Source organism: Mobula birostris, chromosome 12 (genome assembly GCF_030028105.1).
Source record: "Mobula birostris isolate sMobBir1 chromosome 12, sMobBir1.hap1, whole genome shotgun sequence".
NCBI classification, from domain to species: Eukaryota; Metazoa; Chordata; class Chondrichthyes; order Myliobatiformes; family Myliobatidae; genus Mobula; species Mobula birostris.
The window spans coordinates 59748257-59769798 of NC_092381.1; the positions used below are offsets into that span (position 1 = coordinate 59748257).

The window sequence follows — 21542 nt, forward strand, 5'->3', positions numbered from 1 at the left end:
TTAATCATACTATGATCACTCTTTCCAAGAGGATCCCTGACTACAAGATTGTTAATCTTACCTGTCTCATTGCACAGGACTAGATCTAAGATAGCATTTTCCCTTGTAGATTCACTAACGTACTGCTCAAGAAAGCCATCATGTATGCATTCTATGAAGTCCTCCTCAAGACTTCCTTGACCAACCTGATGCACCCAATCTATGTGGAAGTTAAAATCCCCCATGACAACTGCTGTTCCATTCTTACAAGCGTCAGTTATTTCTTGGTTGATCGCCTCTGCCACTGCAATATTTTTATTAGGTGGCCTATAGACAACTCCCACCAGTGATTTTTTTTTTTTCCTTTACTATTCTTAATCTCTACCCAGATGGACTCAACATTCTGCTCCATAGATCTTATATCGTCTCTCACAATCACCCTGATCTCATCCTGAATTAAGAGAGCCACCCCACCTCCTTTGTTTTCCTGCCTATCTTTTCATATTATCTGATACCCTTGGATATTTAATTCCCAGTCATCTCCACCTTGCAACCAGGTTTCTGCAATGGCCAGTAAATCATATGCCTTGGTTTCCATTTGAGCACCAAATAAAGGTTATTCAGAGAGGCTTGTCCAGATCAAATGCACTTAAAGCTTGAGCAAAGTGGGGAATTTTTTAAAAGGCAAACTTGTATTTTAAATGCTTATTTATCATCCACATTGTATAATTAACCTGCTAAGAAAGGTAGTTATTTTAAACATTAGGTTATTATGAAGGATACTTGATAGGCAGACATAGCCCACTGTAATATTGTAGATTAGGTAATGTAATTATGAATACAAAAGCAGTGTTGCTTTAACACAGTTTTGTTTTTTGGAGCTTTTTGATTTTCTTTCAAGGTGTGCAGTAAAAGTTGTACCAGTGTCACCAGAACAAGTGTGTTGAGAATGTAGAGCAATAGGTAATCTTTTGAAAGAATCCATAAAATTAAAGGAGTTAAATTTTATGTAAATATATACTGTGCCTATTATTAATCATATAAGCGTTGTCCTCACTCTCTCAGTATCCTTGTTATCTCTCTGCTTCATATATTAACATTATTTTAACTGATATATTGATTTATTTCAAGCAAGTCCTATGACAGAACTTTTCCAGGCTGCAGTAACTTTCTGTATGGAGATTTGTACTTATCATTTTACTTATTTCAACTGGTTCGTAGAACAAAGCATGGAAACAGGCTTTTCAAGCCAAATGGCCCATGCTGACTACAGCACCCTTCCTTCCAGTCCCAGTTGCCTAGATTCGGGGCCATAACCTTCCAGGTGCTTTCCCTCCTTGTACCTAGTCAAATGCCTCTTTTGTTGCATTTGTACCTACCTTGATCATATGCTCTTGCAGCTCTTTCCAGGTCCTCACTATCAGTTGTGTAAACTATCAGAAGTTACCTTTCAAGTCCCTTTTTAAAGTTCTCCCCACTTATCTTGTATCTGAGCCTTCTAATTTTGGCCTCCACAACCCTGGGGAAAAGATTATGGCCATCTTCCTTATCCATATTTCTCATGATTTTGTAAACTTCATGTGATCACCCCTTGCTCCTGTGCTGCATTATGATCACCCTCTCCCTATTACTGGGCTCTACAGTCCAGGCAGTATTCTTGTAAATCTCTTCTGCATCACCTTCAGTTAGCCGATGCCTTTCCAATAACGGGTGACCAGTACTGTACACAGTACTCCAAGTGTCACCTCATCTAAGATTTGTGTAGCTGCCGTGTAAAGTCCCAACTCAGACTTGATGCTCTGAGTGATGAAGGCCGGAATGCTAAACAACTCCTTCACCACCCTGTCTACTTGAACGACTGCTTTCCATGAACTCTGCATATACTCTGTTCCTCAGCACGTCAGTGCCCTACCGTTCACTGTATACGTCCTACCCTGGTTAGAATGTCAAAAATGCCCAGGACTTATCCAAGTTGAAATTAATTTGCCATTTATCAGTTCATTTCCCTAAATGATCAAGGTATCTTTGCAATTCCTTATAACCTGATTCACTATTATCAAGAATGTCTAATTTACTGTCATCATCAGACTTGCTAATCATGCCACTTACATTCATATAAAATCATTTACATATAATGATTAATACAGGTTTCAACACTGATCCCTGGGGCACCCCACTGGTGACAGGCCTCCAGTTAGAGAATCTACCTTCAACCATCTTCTGCTTTGTATCATCAAACTAATTTTGAATCCAGCTCACTAGTTTCCCAATTAGAAAGTATAACGTTATTATCTTAATCTGTGACTTGTAAATGGTGAAAAGGCTTTGGGCTGATGTGTTACTTGTGGCAGGAAAGGTAATGTCTGGCCTTTTCTTGTAGCTATAGAATTTGAGGCTGGCCCAGTTGGAGTTTTTTTGTTAATGGGGAGTCCCACGATGTTAATAAATAGGGCTTGGAGATACCTGAACAATTGAATGTTAAGAGTAGGTGTTCAGGCCATTTAAATTAGACATGGACATTGCCTGGCAGTTTTGTGGCTGAATTGTTATTTATCTGCCTGTGCTGGAATGTTGTTTTCCTGCATGCAAGTATAGACTGGCTGATGTATTGAGGTGCTGCAAATGGAACTAAGATGGTGCAGTCATCAGTAACCTCTCCATTTTTAACCTTGTGGTAGAAGAAAGAGTATTGAAGCAGCCGAAGATGGTTAGGCTTAGGATACTCCTGTGAGAAACTCCTTCAGTAATGCCCTCAAGCTGGGACGATTGACCTCCATCCACCATGTACATCTTCTTTGGTACAATTTATTCCAAACATTTGGAGTGTATTTTTCCTTTTGACATTTAATTTTGGTTTTATATGAGCTTAATGCTGCACTTGGTCAAGTGTTTCCTTCATGTCAGAGGTGGCCACTGTTCCCTCTAAGCTACGTGGGTGAGTGCCCATGCAGTAACTGAAATGCTCCTGCGGACATAGCCTTTGTTGCTGCACAGCTGGAATCTTCTGTATGATACAATTTTGAAATCTATTCATATAATTGTGAAATACCCTGAAATTAATTATATTAATGAATGTAATCCATAAACTTTTAAAATAATAAATGTTATACAATCTTGGAAAGATTTGAGCTTCAACATTGTCAGTATTTCAAGTTAGAAGATGGTGAAGAGAGTGGGCGTGAGGACGTCTTCATCATTTTCTTCAGCATGATGCTCGAAAGGGCCACAGAAGACCTTGATGACGAGGACGATGCCTACATCCGATACCACACCGATGGCAGCCTGTTCAACCTGAGGCGACTACAATCCCACACCAAGACATTGGAGCAACTCATCCGAGAGCTACTCTTCGCCGACAGTGCTGCCCTTGTTGCCCACACAGAGACAGCCCTGCAGCATACAACATCCTGCTTCAGAGGCTGCCGAGCTCTTCAGACTGGAAGTCAGCTTGAAGAAGACAGTTCTCCATCAGCCCACACCTCAGGAAGATTACCACCCTCCCCGCATCACCATCGGTGAGTTAGAGCTGAATACAGTCCACCAGTTCAGCTACCTGGGGTGCACCATCTTGTCAGATGCCAAGATCGACAAAGAGATTGACAACAGACTGGCAAAGGCAAACAGCGCATTCAGCAGGCTGTACAAAGGAGTCTGGAACAACAAACATTTGAAGAAAGGCACAAAGATCAGCATGTACAGAGCTGTTGTACTGACCACCCTCCTGTATGGCTCTGAGTCACGGACGACCTACCGTCACCACCTACGACTCCTTGAGCATTTCCACCAGCGCTGCCTCCGCACTATCCTCAACATCCACTGGAATGACTTCATCATTAGCATCAAAGTCCTCGAACAGGCGGAGGTCACCAGCATCGAGGCCATGCTGTTGAAGACGCAGCTGCGTTGGGCAGGACACGTCTCCAGGATGGAGGATCATCCCAATATTGTGCTGTGTGGCGAACTCTCCACTGGCCACCATGACAGAGGGGCACCAAAGGATTCTCTGAAGAAATTCCTTGGTGCCTGTCACATTGACCATCGCCAGTGGTCTAATCTAGCCTCCGATCGCGAGGTCTGGCGACACACCATTCAGCAGTCTGTCTCCTCCTTTGAGAACGTATGCAGGGCTGGCATTGAAGACAAAAGGAGAAGGAGGAAGAACCGTGACACAGCAGCACCAAACCCAGAACAGAATTTCCCTTGCAGCCGCTGTGGCCGGACCTGCCTGTCCCGTATTGGCCTCGTCAGCCACCAGCGAGCCTGCAGCAGACATGGGCAGCCTCTTCCTAAATCTTCGTTCGCAAAGCCAAGCCATGATGATTGATTTCAAGTTACAACACTGTTACAAATGTAACAATAAATTGAATTTCATTATACAGCTCAATTATTAAATAAAGTGAGGAGTGGTTTTTCATTTTCACTCAATATTCATAGTATGCTTATTACAAAGAAAAACATTTAGAGGACTGCAGTTTTCAGGCCGTGTAACAAGTTACTGCTCAGTGCAATGGCTGGTCCGCACAGCAATTTTAAAATAAGTAAATTAGAGAGAACAAGGAAAGGTGGCACTCTTGCCAGAGCTGGAATTCAGCTTTTTGTTGTATGTTTGGATCAGGGTCCAAGAAATAGAATTGAGTGATCCTGGCAGAATGCCAAATGAATAATCAGTGAGCTGGATCTTGAGGAATAAATACTGCTTGACATCACTCAGTGAAACTTTCCATTGTTTTAGCAATTGCAAGTAAACTGAAAGATGGCTTTCTGGTTTGAAATTATCCTGCTTAAAGGCAAAAGAGAATGCAGATGATGGAATCTGGAACAAAAAATTGCTGGAAGATTTTTGATGGGTTTAGCAGCATCTATGGAGGCAAATGGTGTCGAATGTTTTGGGTTTAACCCTGCATCAAGACTGAAGGGAAGAGCAAAGATTTTGCCAATAATTAGCTGTTGGGTGCGTGGTTAGCAAGTGATAGGGGGAGCCAGATAGAGAAGGGATGATGGTCTGATAGAACTAAAGGTCGGGAGGGAATGGGAACAAATACAGAAGAAGATAGTTTGGTGGATTAATATGTTCTAGGGGAGAACACAGAATGTGACCTAGACCAGGGTAATGTTTTCCTATGCTTCCTGCAGGACCCGACCTGGACCAGGGCAACTTTGATCAGGTCCCAACCAGGGCACCTCATTATTTTTTTTTTGTAAAGACTGCGGCTTTCCTGTGTTGGCGACTAAGGTGTTAGTGTACTTTGACTACTCCTCACCGGAGGAAATGTGCATTCCAACAGCAGACTCTCTCCCTTTCTCACATATCAGCAGCCTTGGATTTGGGACTGATCAGCTGCCAGGGCTGAATTCCTTTCTGTCATAGAACAAAACCAAGGTTTAGCCACCTCAATGGAACCTCAAAATATTTGTCATCACCAATAATAAAAGTAACTGGAATCAGAATATGTGCATTTAGGACTTAACCTTTATTTTGCTTGTGCACACGGAGAGCAGCATGGTCTCTGTCACTACACTGTTCTATTTTGTGCAGAATTGGTGAGCAGTTACAGATATTGACTATGTGGTAAACTGTATGTTTAGTTCCTTATTCGCAAGAACAGTCACCGTTCACAATAGAGGTGTTAAAAATCAATAGAAACTATAAGCTGATAACCAATGATACTTTACTTCCTTATTCGCAAGAACAGTCACCGTTCACAATAGAGGTGTTAAAAATCAATAGAAACTATAAGCTGATAACCAATGATACTTTGAAGTTTGAAAAGCTATTGTCCCTTAGTTGGTGTGTGTGCCTTGGATCACTTTTCTCTTCTGTAGTGAGTGGGAGTGGCACTGGCAGTCTTAATTCAAAGATCTCCCTTGTCAAGATTTGACTACACACCTGAACACCCTTGTGTCACCACAACCCTCACATTAGGACCAAGATAATTTTCTATTTACCATTTCATTGTAGATTCCATGTGACTTAATTTTCTGGACCAGACTACCATGAGCACCTTGCCAAATGCTTTAGGCAATATCCACTGCTCTACCCCCATCAATCATCTTCGTCATCACCTCAAAAAAAAACAGATTTGTGAGACACAATGTCTGCAATGTAAAGCCATGCCAACTATCTGTGATGTGTTTGTGCTTTTCCGAATCTGAGTAAATCCTGGCCCTAAGAGTCTTCTGTTTTCTTAATACTAATTAAAGTTTTAATTTCCTGGTTTGTCCTTGTCTTTGAATAAAGGAGCAGTGAAATAATGGTTTTACAGGGAAGGTGGTAGAAGCAGATATGATGACAACATTATTGACGCATTTAAACACATGAACAAGCAGGGAATAGTGTGGTAGATTGTGTGTAGGCAGATGTGATTAGTTATTGGCATCATGGTCAGTGTGGATATGATGGGCTGAAGGATTTGTTTCCGTTCCACATTCCTTCTAGACCACCAGAACTGTTTATTCTTACTGATGTATCATTCCTTTGTAGGAGCTGGGAAAATATGGGCTACTTTATTACAATGCCCTCTTTATGATTTTGCCTTCTGTGGTCATTGCATATGTTACAGGAGATCTGCAGAAGGTAAGCCTTTTATTGCATTATTTATGTCATTTTACAGAATGTTGCTGTTTAATTTCTCATCAAGTCTTGTTATATTTCTTCTGCACATGTCAAAATAGACATTGATTCCTATTAGTCTAGTCCCCACCTCCTGTGCATTCTTCCTCTTTAACCCACTTTCCACCCTAGCTAGCCACATCACTGTGTTGTGGTTCCCAGGACAAATGCATATAAATGAGGGCAAATACTTAAAATTATGCACCTTGTTGTAAAACTGATCATTGCACAAAAATACCTGATGCTGCTATTAATAGTGTACCCATCAAGGACACCTAAACGCTATATTGTGTGCTTCTGAGTACTATTTGGTAGAATTTAAGTTCTCAATAGACACATTGCTTGTGCTGAGTGCAATGACTCATTATTGGAGGCAAGCCATTATAGTTTACAGGTTGGGATGTGACCCAAAAGTATGATGTCTAGCATTTTAAAAAATTTTGTCCAAGTGAGCAAAAGGTGCTTAATGTTATAAATTGTCCAAAATGAAAAAGTGCTGTTAGTCAATTATCCAATGACCAAATGGGACGTCTCGGTCCATAAATATACAACTTGTTAGCTGAAAGCAGTGGAAGATGAAAATAAACCATTGGAATGAGCTGTAAGTGACCAAGAATATCTCTGGACATAAATCACCTTACTCAATACAAATCCTGGATCATCACCCCATCCTAATGTAAGATGGACAGTACAGCTTCTGAGCCATAACAGCTTGGATCTAAATTAGCATGCTATGTTACTAATGTTGGTATATTTTTAAATGATCACATGTTTGGGTCTAGCTTTCAAATGTTTCTACTGAAGCAGCTCAACATGGATGTAGATTTCTTCCTGCTATAGAGAAACCAAACTCAAAACAGGATTTTCCTGCAGATCTTGTAGGACATTGAAAAGCATTAATGAACATTAGCATTGTTTACCAAATGTTGTTCAATATTACAGGATCAGTCTATAATGCTTAGCTTCTTTCCTGTATTACAAACAGTTTTATTTTTCTCGCTATTTTCAATCCTTTCCTCCAGCTAGTGTAACAAAATTAAAGTTTTTGGTCACAAGGGATTCATTAGATGGCATGCTAACATAGTAGTTAGTGCAACTATTACAGCGCCAGCAGCCCAGGTTCATTTGCTCTGCAGTTTACAAGGAGTTTGTATGTTTTCCCCATGATCACATGTGTTTATTCCAGGTGCTCCGGTTTTCTCCCACATTCCTGAGATGTATGGGTTAGGGTTAGTAAGTTGTGGGTATGCTACCCTGGTGCTGGAAGCATGGTGACACTTGTGGACTAAGCCCAGCACACGTTCAGACTGTTGGTCATTGAAACAAAGAACACATTTTCACTGTATGTTTCGACACAAAGCTATCTTAAAAATCTTAATTGTAAGGATTAAAACCATATGGCCAGCTGCTTCACTACTTTTCCCATGGCATAAAGTCAAACTCGGATGTTCACCCTCCCACCAACCCCTATCCCCAAACTTGACTTGAATCATCTCCAGATACTCCCACACTGATCCCTTCTGCAAGTTTGTTTTATGAAATGCACCTCTCGTTCTCCCTGTTTTCATTAAATAGCTGTCTTTTAAATTTGTTTTCCTAGTACTCGGGTTAATTGACATTTGTTAACTGCTTACTGCTGCTGTTGTTGATGTCATCCCTTTCCAGTGTGTTAATGTCACCCAGACTGACAATCATTGAACCCCCGCCCTCCCGTGCTTACAAAGTACAGGTAGTCTCCCCTACACCAGCACCCTCCTTCACCTAGCTAAATTCGTGCTTCCGTCAAACATCTCCATTGTGTTTCTCAAGTCCCACCGCCTGCTTTTGGGTCATCAGAGACTCCATCTTCCTCTTACCCCACCTTCACTGAACACTTCCACCCTCCCCTCTCTCTTGACACTACCAAGCCCCTTCCCCTTTCTGTCATCTGTGCCAGGGCTTCATAGCCCCCTCTGACCTTCCCCTCTGTGAGGCAGATCATTCACCTTTGTTCCTCTGCGCCCACACCTCAGTTCCACACCTGCCATGATGCTGAGCTCTTCTTCCGCCGGCTCTGTCTCTTGGCCTACTTCTTTGGCAAGGACTCTCCACCCCGCACTGACCTTTTCTCCCATTTCCCACCCCCCCCCCCCTTCCTGGACACCCGGCTCTGGTCTTCTGTTTGCTCTGCATCTTTAGGAATCCAAACACACTGTTCTCCACTCTCCACACCTCCACTCTCCACACTAATCCTAACCTCACCAATAACCCGCAGATAAGGGAATGCTGTAATAGTCTAGTGGACTGACCTCTACCTTGCTAAGGCCTGGCAACATCTCTTACTTGTGCCTTGAACTGGATCCCACTAAGGAGCACCAGGCCACTGTCTCCCACACCATCACAGACCTTAGTAACTCTGGGGATCTCTCATCCACTGCCACCAACCTCTTAGTTGCCTCATCCCGCACCTCATGTTTCTATCTCCTACCCAAGACCTACAAATCTGCCTAACCAGGTAGACCAGTTGTTTTTACTTGTACCTGCCCCACTGATCTCGTATCTGCATACCTCGACTCAGTTTTATCCCCCCTGGTTCAGTCCCTTCCTACCTACATCCATGACATTTTACACACTTTTGATCTTTTCAATGATTTCAAGTTCCCTAGCCTTGATAATTGGATGTTCAGTTCCTATAAACCTCTATTCCCCCACCAGGAAGTCTCAAAGCTTTTTGTTTCTTTATGGACCCCTGACCCAGTAGTTCCCCTCCAATTCCACTCTCTTCCATCTGGCAGAACTTGGCCTCATTCTTAATAATTTTTCCTTCGACTCCTCCCACTTCTTACAAACAAATGGTGTAGCCATGGGCACTCACATGGGTCCCAGCTATGCCTGCCTGGTTCACGGCTACATGGAACAGTCTATGTTCCAAGCCTACACCAGTATTGCTCCCCAACTTTCCTTGCACTGTATTGACATTGGTGCTGCTTCCTGCCATACTGAGCTTGTCGACTTCATCAACCTTGTCTCCAACTTCCACCCTGCCCTCAAATTTACCTGGTCCATTTCCAATACCTCTCTCCCCACCCTCAGTCTCTGTCTCTGGAGACAGTTTATCTACTGATGTCTATTGTAAACCCACTGACACTCGCAGCTACCTGGACTACAGTATACTTCTTCCCACCCTGTGATTTGTAAAAATGCCATCCCCTTCTCTCCACTCCTTCGTGTCCACTGCATGTGCTCTCTGGATGAGGGTTTTCATTCTAGAACTAAGGAGGTGTCATCCTCCTTCAAAGAAAGGGGCTTCCCTTCCTCCACCATCAATGCCGCCCTCAACCGCATCTCTTCCATTTCGCGCATATTTTCCCTCGCCCAATCCTCCCTCAACCCCAGCTGGGATAGGGTTCCTCTTGTCCTCACCTACCCCACCACCAGTCTCTGCGTACAGCACAGAATTCTCCATAACTTCTGCCATTTCCAGTGGGATTCCACCACCAAGCACATCTTGGTTCACCACTGCTTTCTGCTTTCCACAGGGATTACTCCCTACGCGACTCCCTTGGCTGTTCGTCCCTCACTGATCTCCCTCCTGGCACGTATCCTTGCAAGCGAAACAAGTGCTACACCTTCCCCTACACCACCTCCCTCATTATCCTTCAGGGCCCCAAACAGTCCTTCCAGGTGAGGCAACACTTCACCTGTGAATCTGTTAGGGTCATCTATGGGGTCTAGTGCTCCCAGTGTGGCCTCCTGTATATCGGTGAGACGCGACATAGATTGGGAGACTGCTTCACCTAGCACCTAAGCTTCGTTGGCCACAAAAAGCAGGTTCTCCCAGTGGCCACCCATTTTAATTCCATTTCCCATTCCTATTCTGACTTGTTTGTCCATGACCGCCTCTACTGTCGTGACGAGGCCATACTCACGTTGGTGGAGCAACACCTTTTATTCCGTCTGGGTGGTCTCCAACCTGATGGCATGAACATCAATTTCTCGAACTTCTGGTAATGTCCCCCCTCCCCCCCGCTTCACCATTCCCCATTCCCATTTCCCTCCTCCTTTTCTTTCTTCCATGGCCTTCTGTCATCTCCTATCAGATACCCCGCTTCTCCAGCCTTGTATCTCTTTCACCATTCAACTTCCCAGCTCTTTACATTACCCCTCCCGGTTTCACCTCTCACTTTGTGGTTCTTTCTCCCCTCCCCCTTCTTTCTTACTGACTCCACATCTCTTTCTCCAGTCCTGATGAAGGGTCTCAGCACGAAATGTCGACTGTAGTCTTTTTCCATTGATGCTATCTGGCCTGCTCAGTTCCTCCAGCATTTTGTTTGCAGAGTTATGCCTGTCATTTTGTGGGATACTTGGAACTGTTCTCGTTTAAGTCCTATTCAGGAAACTGAATAGAACAGGCATATGGAAATTAATGCAGAGAAGAGTGAGGTGTTGCATTCTGGGAGGACAAACCAAAGCAAGACTTGTATGGTGAGTGGTAAGGTACTGAGACAGAGAAATCTGGGAATACAGATCCATAATTCCTTGAAAGTGGCGTTACAGATAGCGTCATGTAGGGAACTTAAGGCACATTGGCCTTCATAAAGTATTGAGTGCTGAACTTGGGGTGTTGAAGTTAAATACTTGTTGGTGAAGCCTACTTTGGAGCATTGTGTGCAGTTTCGGTCACCTACCTACAGGAAACACCATGAGACATAGGAGCAGAATTAGCCCATCAAGTCTGTTCCGCCTTCTCACATGGCTGATCCTTTTTTCCCCTCCTCAGCCCCACTCCCTGGCTTTCTCCCTGTAACTTTTGATGCCATATCCAATCAGGAACCTATCAAGCTCTGCCTTAAATACATCCAACCACGTGGCCTCCACAATTGCCTGTGGTAATAAATTCCACAAATTCACCACCCTCTGGCTAAAGAAGCTTCTCTGCATCTCTGATTTAAATGGATGCCACTCTATCTTGAGGCTGTGCCCTCTTGTCCTAGACTCTCCCACCATGGGAAACATCGTTTGCACATTTACTCTGTTTAGGCCTTTCAACATTTGAAAGGTTTCAATGAGATTCCACCCCTACCCCCCCCCATCCTTCTAAATTCCAGTGAGTACAGACTCAGAGCTATCAAAGGTTCCTTGTATGATAACCCTTTCATTGCCGGAATCATCCTTGTGAACCTCCTCTGGACCCTCTCCAATGCCAGTGCATCTTTTCTTAGATGAGGAGCCCAAATCTGTTCAGAGTAGTCTAGGTGAAGCCTCAGTAGTGTCTTATAAGCCCTCAGCACCACATCCTTACTCTTGGATTCTGGACCTCTTGAAATGAATGCTAACATTATATTTACCTTCCTTACCACTGACTCTACCTGCAAGTTAACCTTTAGAGTGTTCTGCATAAGGACTCCCAAGTCCCTTTGCATCTCAGATTTTTGGACTTTTCTCCCTGTTTAGGAAATGGTCTGCATATTTACTTCTACCAAAGAGCATGACCATGCATTTTCCAACATTGTATTTCATTTGCCACTCTCTTGCCCATTCTCCTAATCTCAGTCCTCCTGCAGCCTTCCTGTTTACTCAACACTATCTGCCCCTCCACCAATCTTCGTATCATCTGTAAACTTGGCAACAAAGCCATCAATTCCGTCATCTAAATCATTGATTAAAAAGAATGGTCCTGACACCGACCCCTGCGAAACACCACTGGTCGCTGGCCGCCAACCAGAAAAGGATCCTTTTATTCCCACTTGCTGCCTCCAAACAATCAGCCAATGCTCTAACCATGTCAGTAACTTTCCTGTAATACCATGGGCTCTTAACTTGGTAAGCAGCTTCGTGTGGCACCTTGTCAAAGGCCTCCTGAAAGTCCAAGTATACAAAATCCACTGCATCCCCTTTATCTATCCTATGTGTAATCTCCTCAAAGAATTCCAACAGGTTTGTCAAAATTTTCCCTTGAGGAAACCATGCTGACTTTGTCCTATCCTATCCTGTGTCACCAAGTACTCCATAACCTCATCCTTAACAGTTGACTGCAACATCTTCTCAACCACTGAGGTCAGGCTAACTGGTCTGTAATTTCCTTTCTGCTGCCTTCCTCCTTTCTTAAAGTGGAGTGACATTTACAATTTTCCGGTCCTCTGACACCATGCCAGAGTCCAGTGATTTTGGAAGATCATTACTAATGCCTTCACAATCTCTACTGCTACCTTTTTCAGAACCCTAAGCTACAGTTCATTAGGTCCAGGTGACTTGTGTACCCTTGGGTCTTACAGCTTTTTGAGCACCTTCTCCCTTGTAATAGTAACTGTACCCACTTTTCTTCCCTCACAGCCTTCAACAACTGGCACACTGCTAATGTCTTTCGTAGTGAAACCGACTGATGCAACTTAATTAGTTCATCTGCCATCTCCTTGTCCTCCGTTATTGTTTCTCCGGCCTCATTTTCTGGTGGTCCTATATCCAGTCTCCTCTCTTTTATTTCTTACACACTTGAAAAAGCTTTTACTATCCACTTTGATATTGTTTGCTAGCTTGCTTTCATATTTCATCTTTTTCATCCTAATGATTCTTTTATTTGCTCTCTGTAGGGTTTTATAAGCTTCCCAATTCTCTGTCTTCGCACTAATTTTTGCTTTGTATGCCCTCTCTTTTTGCTTTTCCATTAGCTTTGACTTCCCTTGTCAGCCACGGTTGTACTGTTTTGCCATTTGAGTATTTCTTTGCTTTTGGAATACATCTATCCTGCACCTTCCTAATTTTTCCCAGAAACTCGCACTATTGCTGTGCTGCTGTCATCCCTGCCAACACCTCCTTCCAATTTACTTTGGCCAGCTCCTTGCTCATACCACTGTAATTTCCTTTACTTCACTGAAATACTGCTAAGTCAGATTTACTTTCTCCCTATTAAAGATGCCAATATGATTGAAAGAGTTCTGAGAAAATTTACAAGGATGTTGCCAGGACTTGGATCTCAGTTACTGGGAAAGGTTAAGACTTTAAACCCTGGAGCATAGGAGAATGAGGGGAGTTTTGGTAGAAAAATCCAAAACTATGATGGGTATAGATAGGGTAAATGCAAGCAGGCTTTTTCCACTGAGGTTGGGTGAGACATGAACTAGAGGTCTGGGTTAATGGTGAAAGGTGGCATTTTTAAGAGGATCATGAAGGGGAACAACTTCACTCAGGATGGTGGGTGTGTGGAATGAGCTGCCAACAGAAGCAGTGAATGTGGGTTTGATTTCAACATTTAATGAAGTTTGGATAAGTACTTTTGCTGCCCATTTGCTGTCATTTTCATGTGGCCCATACCTGACTCCTTCCTTTTCTTGACCTCTGTTAGGAGACAGATTAGCAACCAATTACAAGTGCACTGGATCTTGTAGCTTTCTTAGCTGTACCTCCTACCCTACCTCCTGCAAGGATGCCATCTATTTTCCCAGTTTCTCCAACTACGTGCTTTTAAAAAGGTTTACTCCATGCTTCCACAGCTATCAATCCCCATTCCCAACTCCCCTAATAGTCTCCTGTCCTACAATACTTAGCACAGCACCAATTTTAAGGATGCGAATTTCTCTGAATTGTATTGATTCACCATTGATAGAGAGGTCTGAACTACAAACTTCTAGAATTCTTCTCCCCTCACTGCATTTCTTAAAATTTTTACTCTACCAAGCTTTTAACCATCTGCACCGTGTAGGATGGTATCAAAATTTTGATAGTCTGAATTGTTTTAGGAAGTTCTGTTACTTTTAAGCTGTTTTATAATTACATGAACTTGAATGTTACTTGTGTCACTTTTTTCTGAATTAATCTCTACTTGTCTAATTGGTATTCTTGGAAAATGGAGTCCCTGGGTTTGTTGGATGTTTTTTCCCCCTAGAAGTCCTCCACAAACATTTTGAAGGTAGCGCAGTAAACTTGCTGTGGTGTTACTATATTTAGATAGGCCATGACATTGTTTTTATAACAAGAACACCCCTCCACAGAAAGACCAAAGTGATTGCAATAAATTTTGAGTTTAGAGTGGATTGTACATTATCCATGATTAAATTGTATTTTGAGGTTTTAAAATGTTAATGCTATTCCTGGTATAACTAATTTAGTGCCAGTCTTGTGAAAGTATGGCAGTAAGTTCCTGATGTTAAGGTTATACTAATATACTTCTGTGTAAACTTTTAACATTACTATTTGAAGGAGCAAGGTGACTTTGGTAATTGTTGTTGCTTTGCAATTGAAGGAGCACATAAGCTGAATCTAACTTTATTCTTGCTCCTTTGAGAATATATTAACTGAAAATTAGAAATGGCTAGGCCTAAATTAAGCTATCAAACCTAGTAATAACGACCGTTAGCTGCTTTGATTATTATGTCAGTTCTGTATTCCCATATTCCCACCTATCCACATAATTTTCGGACACCACTGCCATCTAGCCCCACTTAACAGGTAACTAGCTACCTTTTACTTCAGAATGCTCACACTTTGAGAAGAGTGCTTTACTGAAAAGGTTATGAATATTTGGAGCTACTTCCTGATATCTGCCTTCAAATTGAATCTTTGTTAAACAATCCCCCCCCCCCCCCACACCCACCTGCTGTTGCAGGTTTTGTCACAAGAGGAAACTTTTCTGTCAAGCTCCTGCGAGGTCTTTTTATATTCATCACTATCTCAGTTTACTAAATTCCAATAGATACTCTTGCATATTAAGTAAATCCTCTCAGAAATGCTTACAAATGTACCAAGATTTATCCTTAAATGAGGAGAGTGATATACATACAATATTCCAGATGACAGGGTAGTAAAAGAGAGGTCTCATCAATTCCCTGTAAAACTGGAGGTTAATCTCTCCTTTGGGATTCATTTCTACTTAGAGCAAACAATATCATTTTTCTCTAAATTACTGACTGTTCTGGGATACTAGCACTTTACAAATCATAAATTAGGACAACTGCATTTCTCTGCATCTTGCAACTCTGTAGTCTTTCATTTGAATAACACTTTGTTTCATGCTAAAGTTGACACTTCCATATTTTCCTGCATTTCACTCTTTCCCAGATTTTATTTTTATTTATTTAGAGATACAGTACAGTAACAGTCCCTTCTGGCCCAATTATACTCATGTGACCAGTTAATCTACAAACCCGTACATCTTGGGAATGTGGAAGGAAACCACAGCACCCGTGGAGAACGTACAACCAGCAGTAAGAATCATTGTCCACTCATTTGGCCCATATGCTCCATATACCTTTCTACCTAATTTCTATTTGTGGTTGCATTCCCTCACACATTTATGTTATAATTCCAGCACACATTGTATAAATTGTTGTTGAATTTGCAGCTTTAGTTCATATGATATACCGCTCAGTACATCTTAGAATCAGATGATGACCAATTTTTGACCATTCTCGGTGTTGAATTAACTATTCAACTTTCTGTCTATTTCAATGTTGTCTCTAATATTATGAACTTTAATTTTCAAATATATCCTTTGATCTGGTATCCCATATAGAACTAGGATATTGGATGTTTCAGATTTAGATCCTGGGATATTGCGAATAAAATTGCTGTGTTGTGAAGCAGTATAGACCTTTTTAGGAATTTTATTTTACTTTTTGTGAATCATGAAGAGTTCTAGGAGAAGGAAAAGTAAAGAAACTTTCACAAATAACTCCTCTGAATTGGAGGGAATGGAATTTGCTCTTTAAGTTTGTCTTTTGTTTCAAGGAAGTATAGTTGATGATTCATAAAATGATTTAGCTTGGATAATATTTTAAATTGTATTTCTGCCTAAAAACTGTCTTAATACAAATGAGTTAATGTTTGGCAGATGCACACTAGGTCATTTGTATGAGGCCTCAGCTTATGGCTATTTTGGCACGATAGAATAGTTGAATGTATTATATAGACATGGTGTCTGCCCAGTTGGAGTGTGAAAGGTAAGACTGTGTACCTTTTTTAGCGGGAACATGTACTGGGGAGACTAGTGTAGAATAGAACTTCTGTTTTACTCTCAAGGGGTGGTTTATTTGAGTGTGTTCCTAGCAGGTACTGTAACAAATTCTCAGTTAAGAGTGGTGGGAATTTGGGGGGCAGAAGGGGAGCAAGAGGAGTGAAGCCAAAGTTTTTGTGTCTAGGGATCAGGATTTTGTGTACTTTTATTTGTAACATGACTAACGAAGCTGTGTTAAATTTTGAAGCGGGTTTTAAGAGATAACATTTGTTGCCTTACATATATTTGGAATCTAAGAGATTTACATTAACTCACCCACAAAGTGTCGATCAAAATGCCCAAAGGTATAATCTCCTTGCATTGATCTGGCAGTTGTAACTCGGCCAATTAGAGTATGGTAATATATTGTCTTAACAAAGATTTATGTGCTGCAGCTTGTATTATTTTGAAAGGATGGCTATTCAAGTATATGAAGACAATGGTATCTGGAAAAAGGTTAGCAAGTGATGTAAGGAGAACGTTAGAAAGCATCTCTGTGCATAGAAGTCTGCTGCATGAGAGGAAGGGACAGTTAATTTGGTCTTCAAAAATGAAGTGGTACATCTGGCTCTTTATCACCAGTAGGTTGAGTAATCACCTGGCTTATCCACTCAGCCATAGTCTCTTCATTCCGTGGCCACCTCCGTTGCTGGGTTCATAAGTTAGTTTTGTCAGTTTACATTGTATGTTGTGTTAAGTTTCATTGTGTGTTTAATGAATTATATTGTAATATCCTAAGCATTAATTGTTTATAATAAAAAAATGACAGTAAAATCAAACCATGCCATATAAAATTGACTCCTTATTCTGTTAGCATTTCTGTTTCCAGGAGTGCACTGACCACTGACCTAGTATAATAGCTAGGTCCTTCAGGGCTAGCTCAGAGCTAGTGCTGCTAAACCAGCCTTGGTGATTGCCATTAAAGTCTCCCACCCCTTGTGTGTACTTTCTATGTTTTTGCTGCTTTCAGTGCTTCTCTGTTGCCCAATAGGGAGGAACACTGATTCATCAGTAAAGGATAGGTACAAGGATTCCTTGCCCATGTTTGATTTGATGCTTTGGAGTTGCTCTTGAATAGCTCTTGGTATCATCCCTCCTTCCTGTGAACCATTACACTGACGCACCTCGTAGTCTTGTCAGTTAAATAAATTATTTTGTACGATTACATTATGTGGTTCATCAAGCAGTAATTGAGACATATTTCACCTGTAAACTTCACTTTAAGAAATTGTTTTATTTCCCAGGCAGTCAATTTTGAAGGCTGGTCAAATGAAATGTTTGTGTCACAGTATCTGCTGTCCTGTGTAATGGGGTAAGTGTAATCATGTACATAAACTCCTCTAAAGGAATTGGCAGGTTTATAATTGTATAGCAAACAGTAGATTCCACTCCATTTCTTCTCCCACTGAGTGATTTCCAGTTAATTCTGTTAGAGGGGTAAATGCTTGTGAACCTCTTCATCATTCGATGTGATACTCTACGGGCTGGGCAGGTTCTAAGACTATTCAAAACATTTCCAGATAAGGTACCAATAGCAGCATTCATTTAATCAGAGGTATGAGGCTAATAAATAAAGAATTGGAATACTCCTGAAAATTATGCAGTATCCTGATTATTTTTTTAAAAAAGTACATATGCTAGCATTGGATGAGGGGGCAAACAAGCTTTTATGCTATTTTTAATCAGATTCAATACCAAAGCATATGGTTTAACCTAACATGTCAAATATTTCTGTTTGGGCAAGTTGTTGGAGAGCAATCAACAGGAATTCTGCAGATGCTGGAAATTTAAGCAACACACATCAAAGTTGCTGGTGAACGCAGCAGGCCAGGCAGCATCTCTAGGAAGAGGTACAGTCGACGATTCAGGCCGAGATCCTTCGTCAGGGCTAACTGAAGGAAGAGTTAGTAAGAGATTTGGTCTCTTACTAACTCTCCCTCCAGTTAGTCCTGACGAAGTGTCTTGGCCTGAACGTCGACTGTACCTCTTCCTAGAGATGCTGCCTGGCCTGCTGCGCTCACCAGCAACTTTGATGTGTGTTGCATGTTGGACAGCCATTGAGTTTAGAAGTGGAAATCAGCACAATGTTACTAGCTTTTGGAAAACGTAGATTTAATTTGGCACCTTTTGACATATTTGGTGAACTGAAATGGAAATGGGCTCATTTTGCATTCCAGGCTAATGCTACACCTTGAAACAGCCTGTTGTGATAACTGAAACTTCAGTCCTCCTGTCATTCTGGTGAATCTGTGCTGCAGTTGTTCTCACATTGTGCCCAACACTGAACACTAATTCAGATGGGAGTCTGATTAAGCACATGTACAACTGAAATGCATCCTCCTGTGTTGTATCCCAGATCACTTGAGTTAAAAGTCAATGTTGCATTAACTTATTTGAACCTATCCTTGATGCTTAAAATGTCACAATTGTCTCTATAAAATTAATTGGCTTCTTTGAGCTAATTTTTCTTTATTTTAAATAGCATTTTTTTAAGTGTAATATTTTAAAAGTACTAACATTCAAAGTCTTAAATGTGTGGTTACATGTTTAAAAGCAGGGTGCTAAGGGATTTTTCTCCAATTGTCAAGATGATTAGGGGTGTATTCTAAAATCTGTACTGGTGGTTCCCTTGTACCCTGTAAATAAGATGAAGAGAGAGAATTGTATATAATGGTTTGGGTCTGCAAGAATTACTAGTTCAAGGTCTCATCACAGCCGACCTCCAGAAGCGAGTCACTTTACCTCAAGGTACCATTTTTATCAAGTACAATCTGCAGTGAAATAGAAGACCGAGTTGAGAAGAATCCATTGGAGTCATAGCAGATGTGATAAAAGGTAGTTATAGTTAATCTTAGAGTCCTAGATATGTAGTGCACAGGAAAATGTTCTTTTGGCCCACTTCATCCAATGCTAACCAAAATGTCTAACTACACTATTCCTATTTGCTCATATTAGGACCATGTCCTTCTCTCTCTTATCCAAGTACCTGCCCAAAACGTGATTGTATGTACTCCAACCACTCCTCTGAAAGCTTGTTCCAGATAACCACCAGCTTTTATGTGGAAAAGCTTGCCCCTCAGATTTTCTTTAAATTATTCTTCTCTCAACTTAAAATAGTACCATCCAGTTCTAAAACCCCTGCCCCAGGAAAAACATTCTATCAATCCTATCTATGCTCCTTATTTTTTATAAACCTCTATAAGATCACCCCTCAGCTTCCTACATTCCAATGAGAATGAACCCAGTCTATCCATTCTCTTGATAACCACAGTGCTCCATTCCAAACAACATTTTGATGAATTTCTTCTGCACACTATTGCTACTGCATCCTTGCTAAAAGTTGTGACCAGAACTGTACACAATACTCAGCCTAGCCAATAATTTGTATAACCTGTTGATCGAAGGAAATTCTTTCAGTTGAGGACATCATTGCAAGAATTCCTCTAAATCTTCTTCAAAACCTGCTGGCTGATGAATTTGGAAAATTGTTGCTTGTAAAGAATTTAATTCCAATTGCAGTTTCTCAGATGTAGTCTGTGCTAGTAAAAGGGAAGTCGTTAATGGCGAACAGGCTCGCTAAAAGTTGGCAAATAATATTTTGGCCACAAATATCAGAGGTTGGCAACCTTCCTGGAGAAAAAAAAAGTAACTGACCACCTGTACCTCACAGTTTTAACAAATGTGACATTACTACAATTAAATTCTTGACCAAGTGCATAGGACAAGATGTGCAATTTCCATTCAAACTCCATAATGCCTTACAAGGATATGTGACTCCTTGAATTTCTAATCTACTTTTTTAAGTATGGAGCAAATCTTTATTTTAAATATTAAGTATTTTAAAATATTAAAATTAAATTGTCATTTTGATTTTGTGTGCAGTTTGGGTCATTGTGTTTTGTTGACTTTGTAGGTTTGTCCTCATGTACTCTACAGTTCTGTGTACACAGTATAATTCCGCTCTTACCACCACAATTGTTGGCTGTGTTAAGGTAAGATGGGACAAAATATGTTAAGATTTCTTTAATATTTGGCATGCCCTTTCGTTTGTCTTTCAAAGGCCGTATTTTGTATTCAGTGTGGTTTCAGTTTTCTTTTTCTGTGATATCAACTTGTCAGTTATTCTGTAATACTTGATTTACTTTTGCTTGGCCATAGTATTGTTAAAAGGTGCAGAGGCATATTTAATCCTTTCTGACATGCGTGATCATTCATTAATGGAAAGCTAGGTATATGCTTTCACAATACTCCAATGCGATATCCAAGTCTTGAAACATGGAGGCTTATTAATGGCATATTTTTCTTCATTTTCAGCTAGTTCTGTTCGACATGCTTGAATGCTTTGTAGTGGTGAAGGCCTTCTCTTTGAGCAGTTCCTTTGGTTAGGATGTGAGAAATAAAACTGCAGTATATGGCAAGCAGTCTACCCTAGTTCTGCCCTCAAATACCAGCTATAATTTGAAGTCAGGGCTTATTTAGGTTAATTACAGATGAATCCCATCCCATCCTTATACTGCTGAGAATCCCTGAATAATTGTCAAAGATTCCTTTCCAGCATTTATGTTCTGGTGAATTCTCTTTCATAACTACACCGATCAATTGTATTGCTGTTTACCACTAACAGGATCCACTGGTTACGTGATGTTCCAATTCCTAAGAGTAGTCAGTAATTTGAATTTTCCATAGGTTGGCAGTTATCATTTTGGGGAAATTGTTTAGTCATAGTCATACTTTATTGATCCCGGGGGAAATTGGTTTTCGTTACAGTTGCACCATAAATAATAAATAGTAATAGAACCATAAATAGTTAAATAGTAATATGTAAATTATGCCAGTAAATTATGAAATAAATCCAGGACCAGCCTATTGGTTCAGGGTGTCTGACCCTCCAAGGGAGGAGTTGTAAAGTTTGATGGTCACAGGCAGGAATGACTTCCTATGACGCTCTGTGCTGCATCTCGGTGGAATGAGTCTCTGGCTGAATGT

The 21542-nt window shown here is 41.1% G+C and overlaps 1 protein-coding gene across 1 annotated transcript in view; it reads left to right on the forward strand.

Annotated features, from left to right (window-relative positions):
* The window catches only part of LOC140205953 (solute carrier family 35 member D2-like protein), a 52731-nt gene that overhangs the window by 23486 nt on the left and 7703 nt on the right, over positions 1-21542 (forward strand). The window contains exons 8-10 of the mRNA XM_072273865.1: positions 6461-6553; positions 17801-17868; positions 20470-20548. Coding sequence (XP_072129966.1) covers positions 6461-6553; positions 17801-17868; positions 20470-20548 — 240 coding nt within the window. The remainder of the gene's footprint in view (positions 1-6460; positions 6554-17800; positions 17869-20469; positions 20549-21542) is intronic.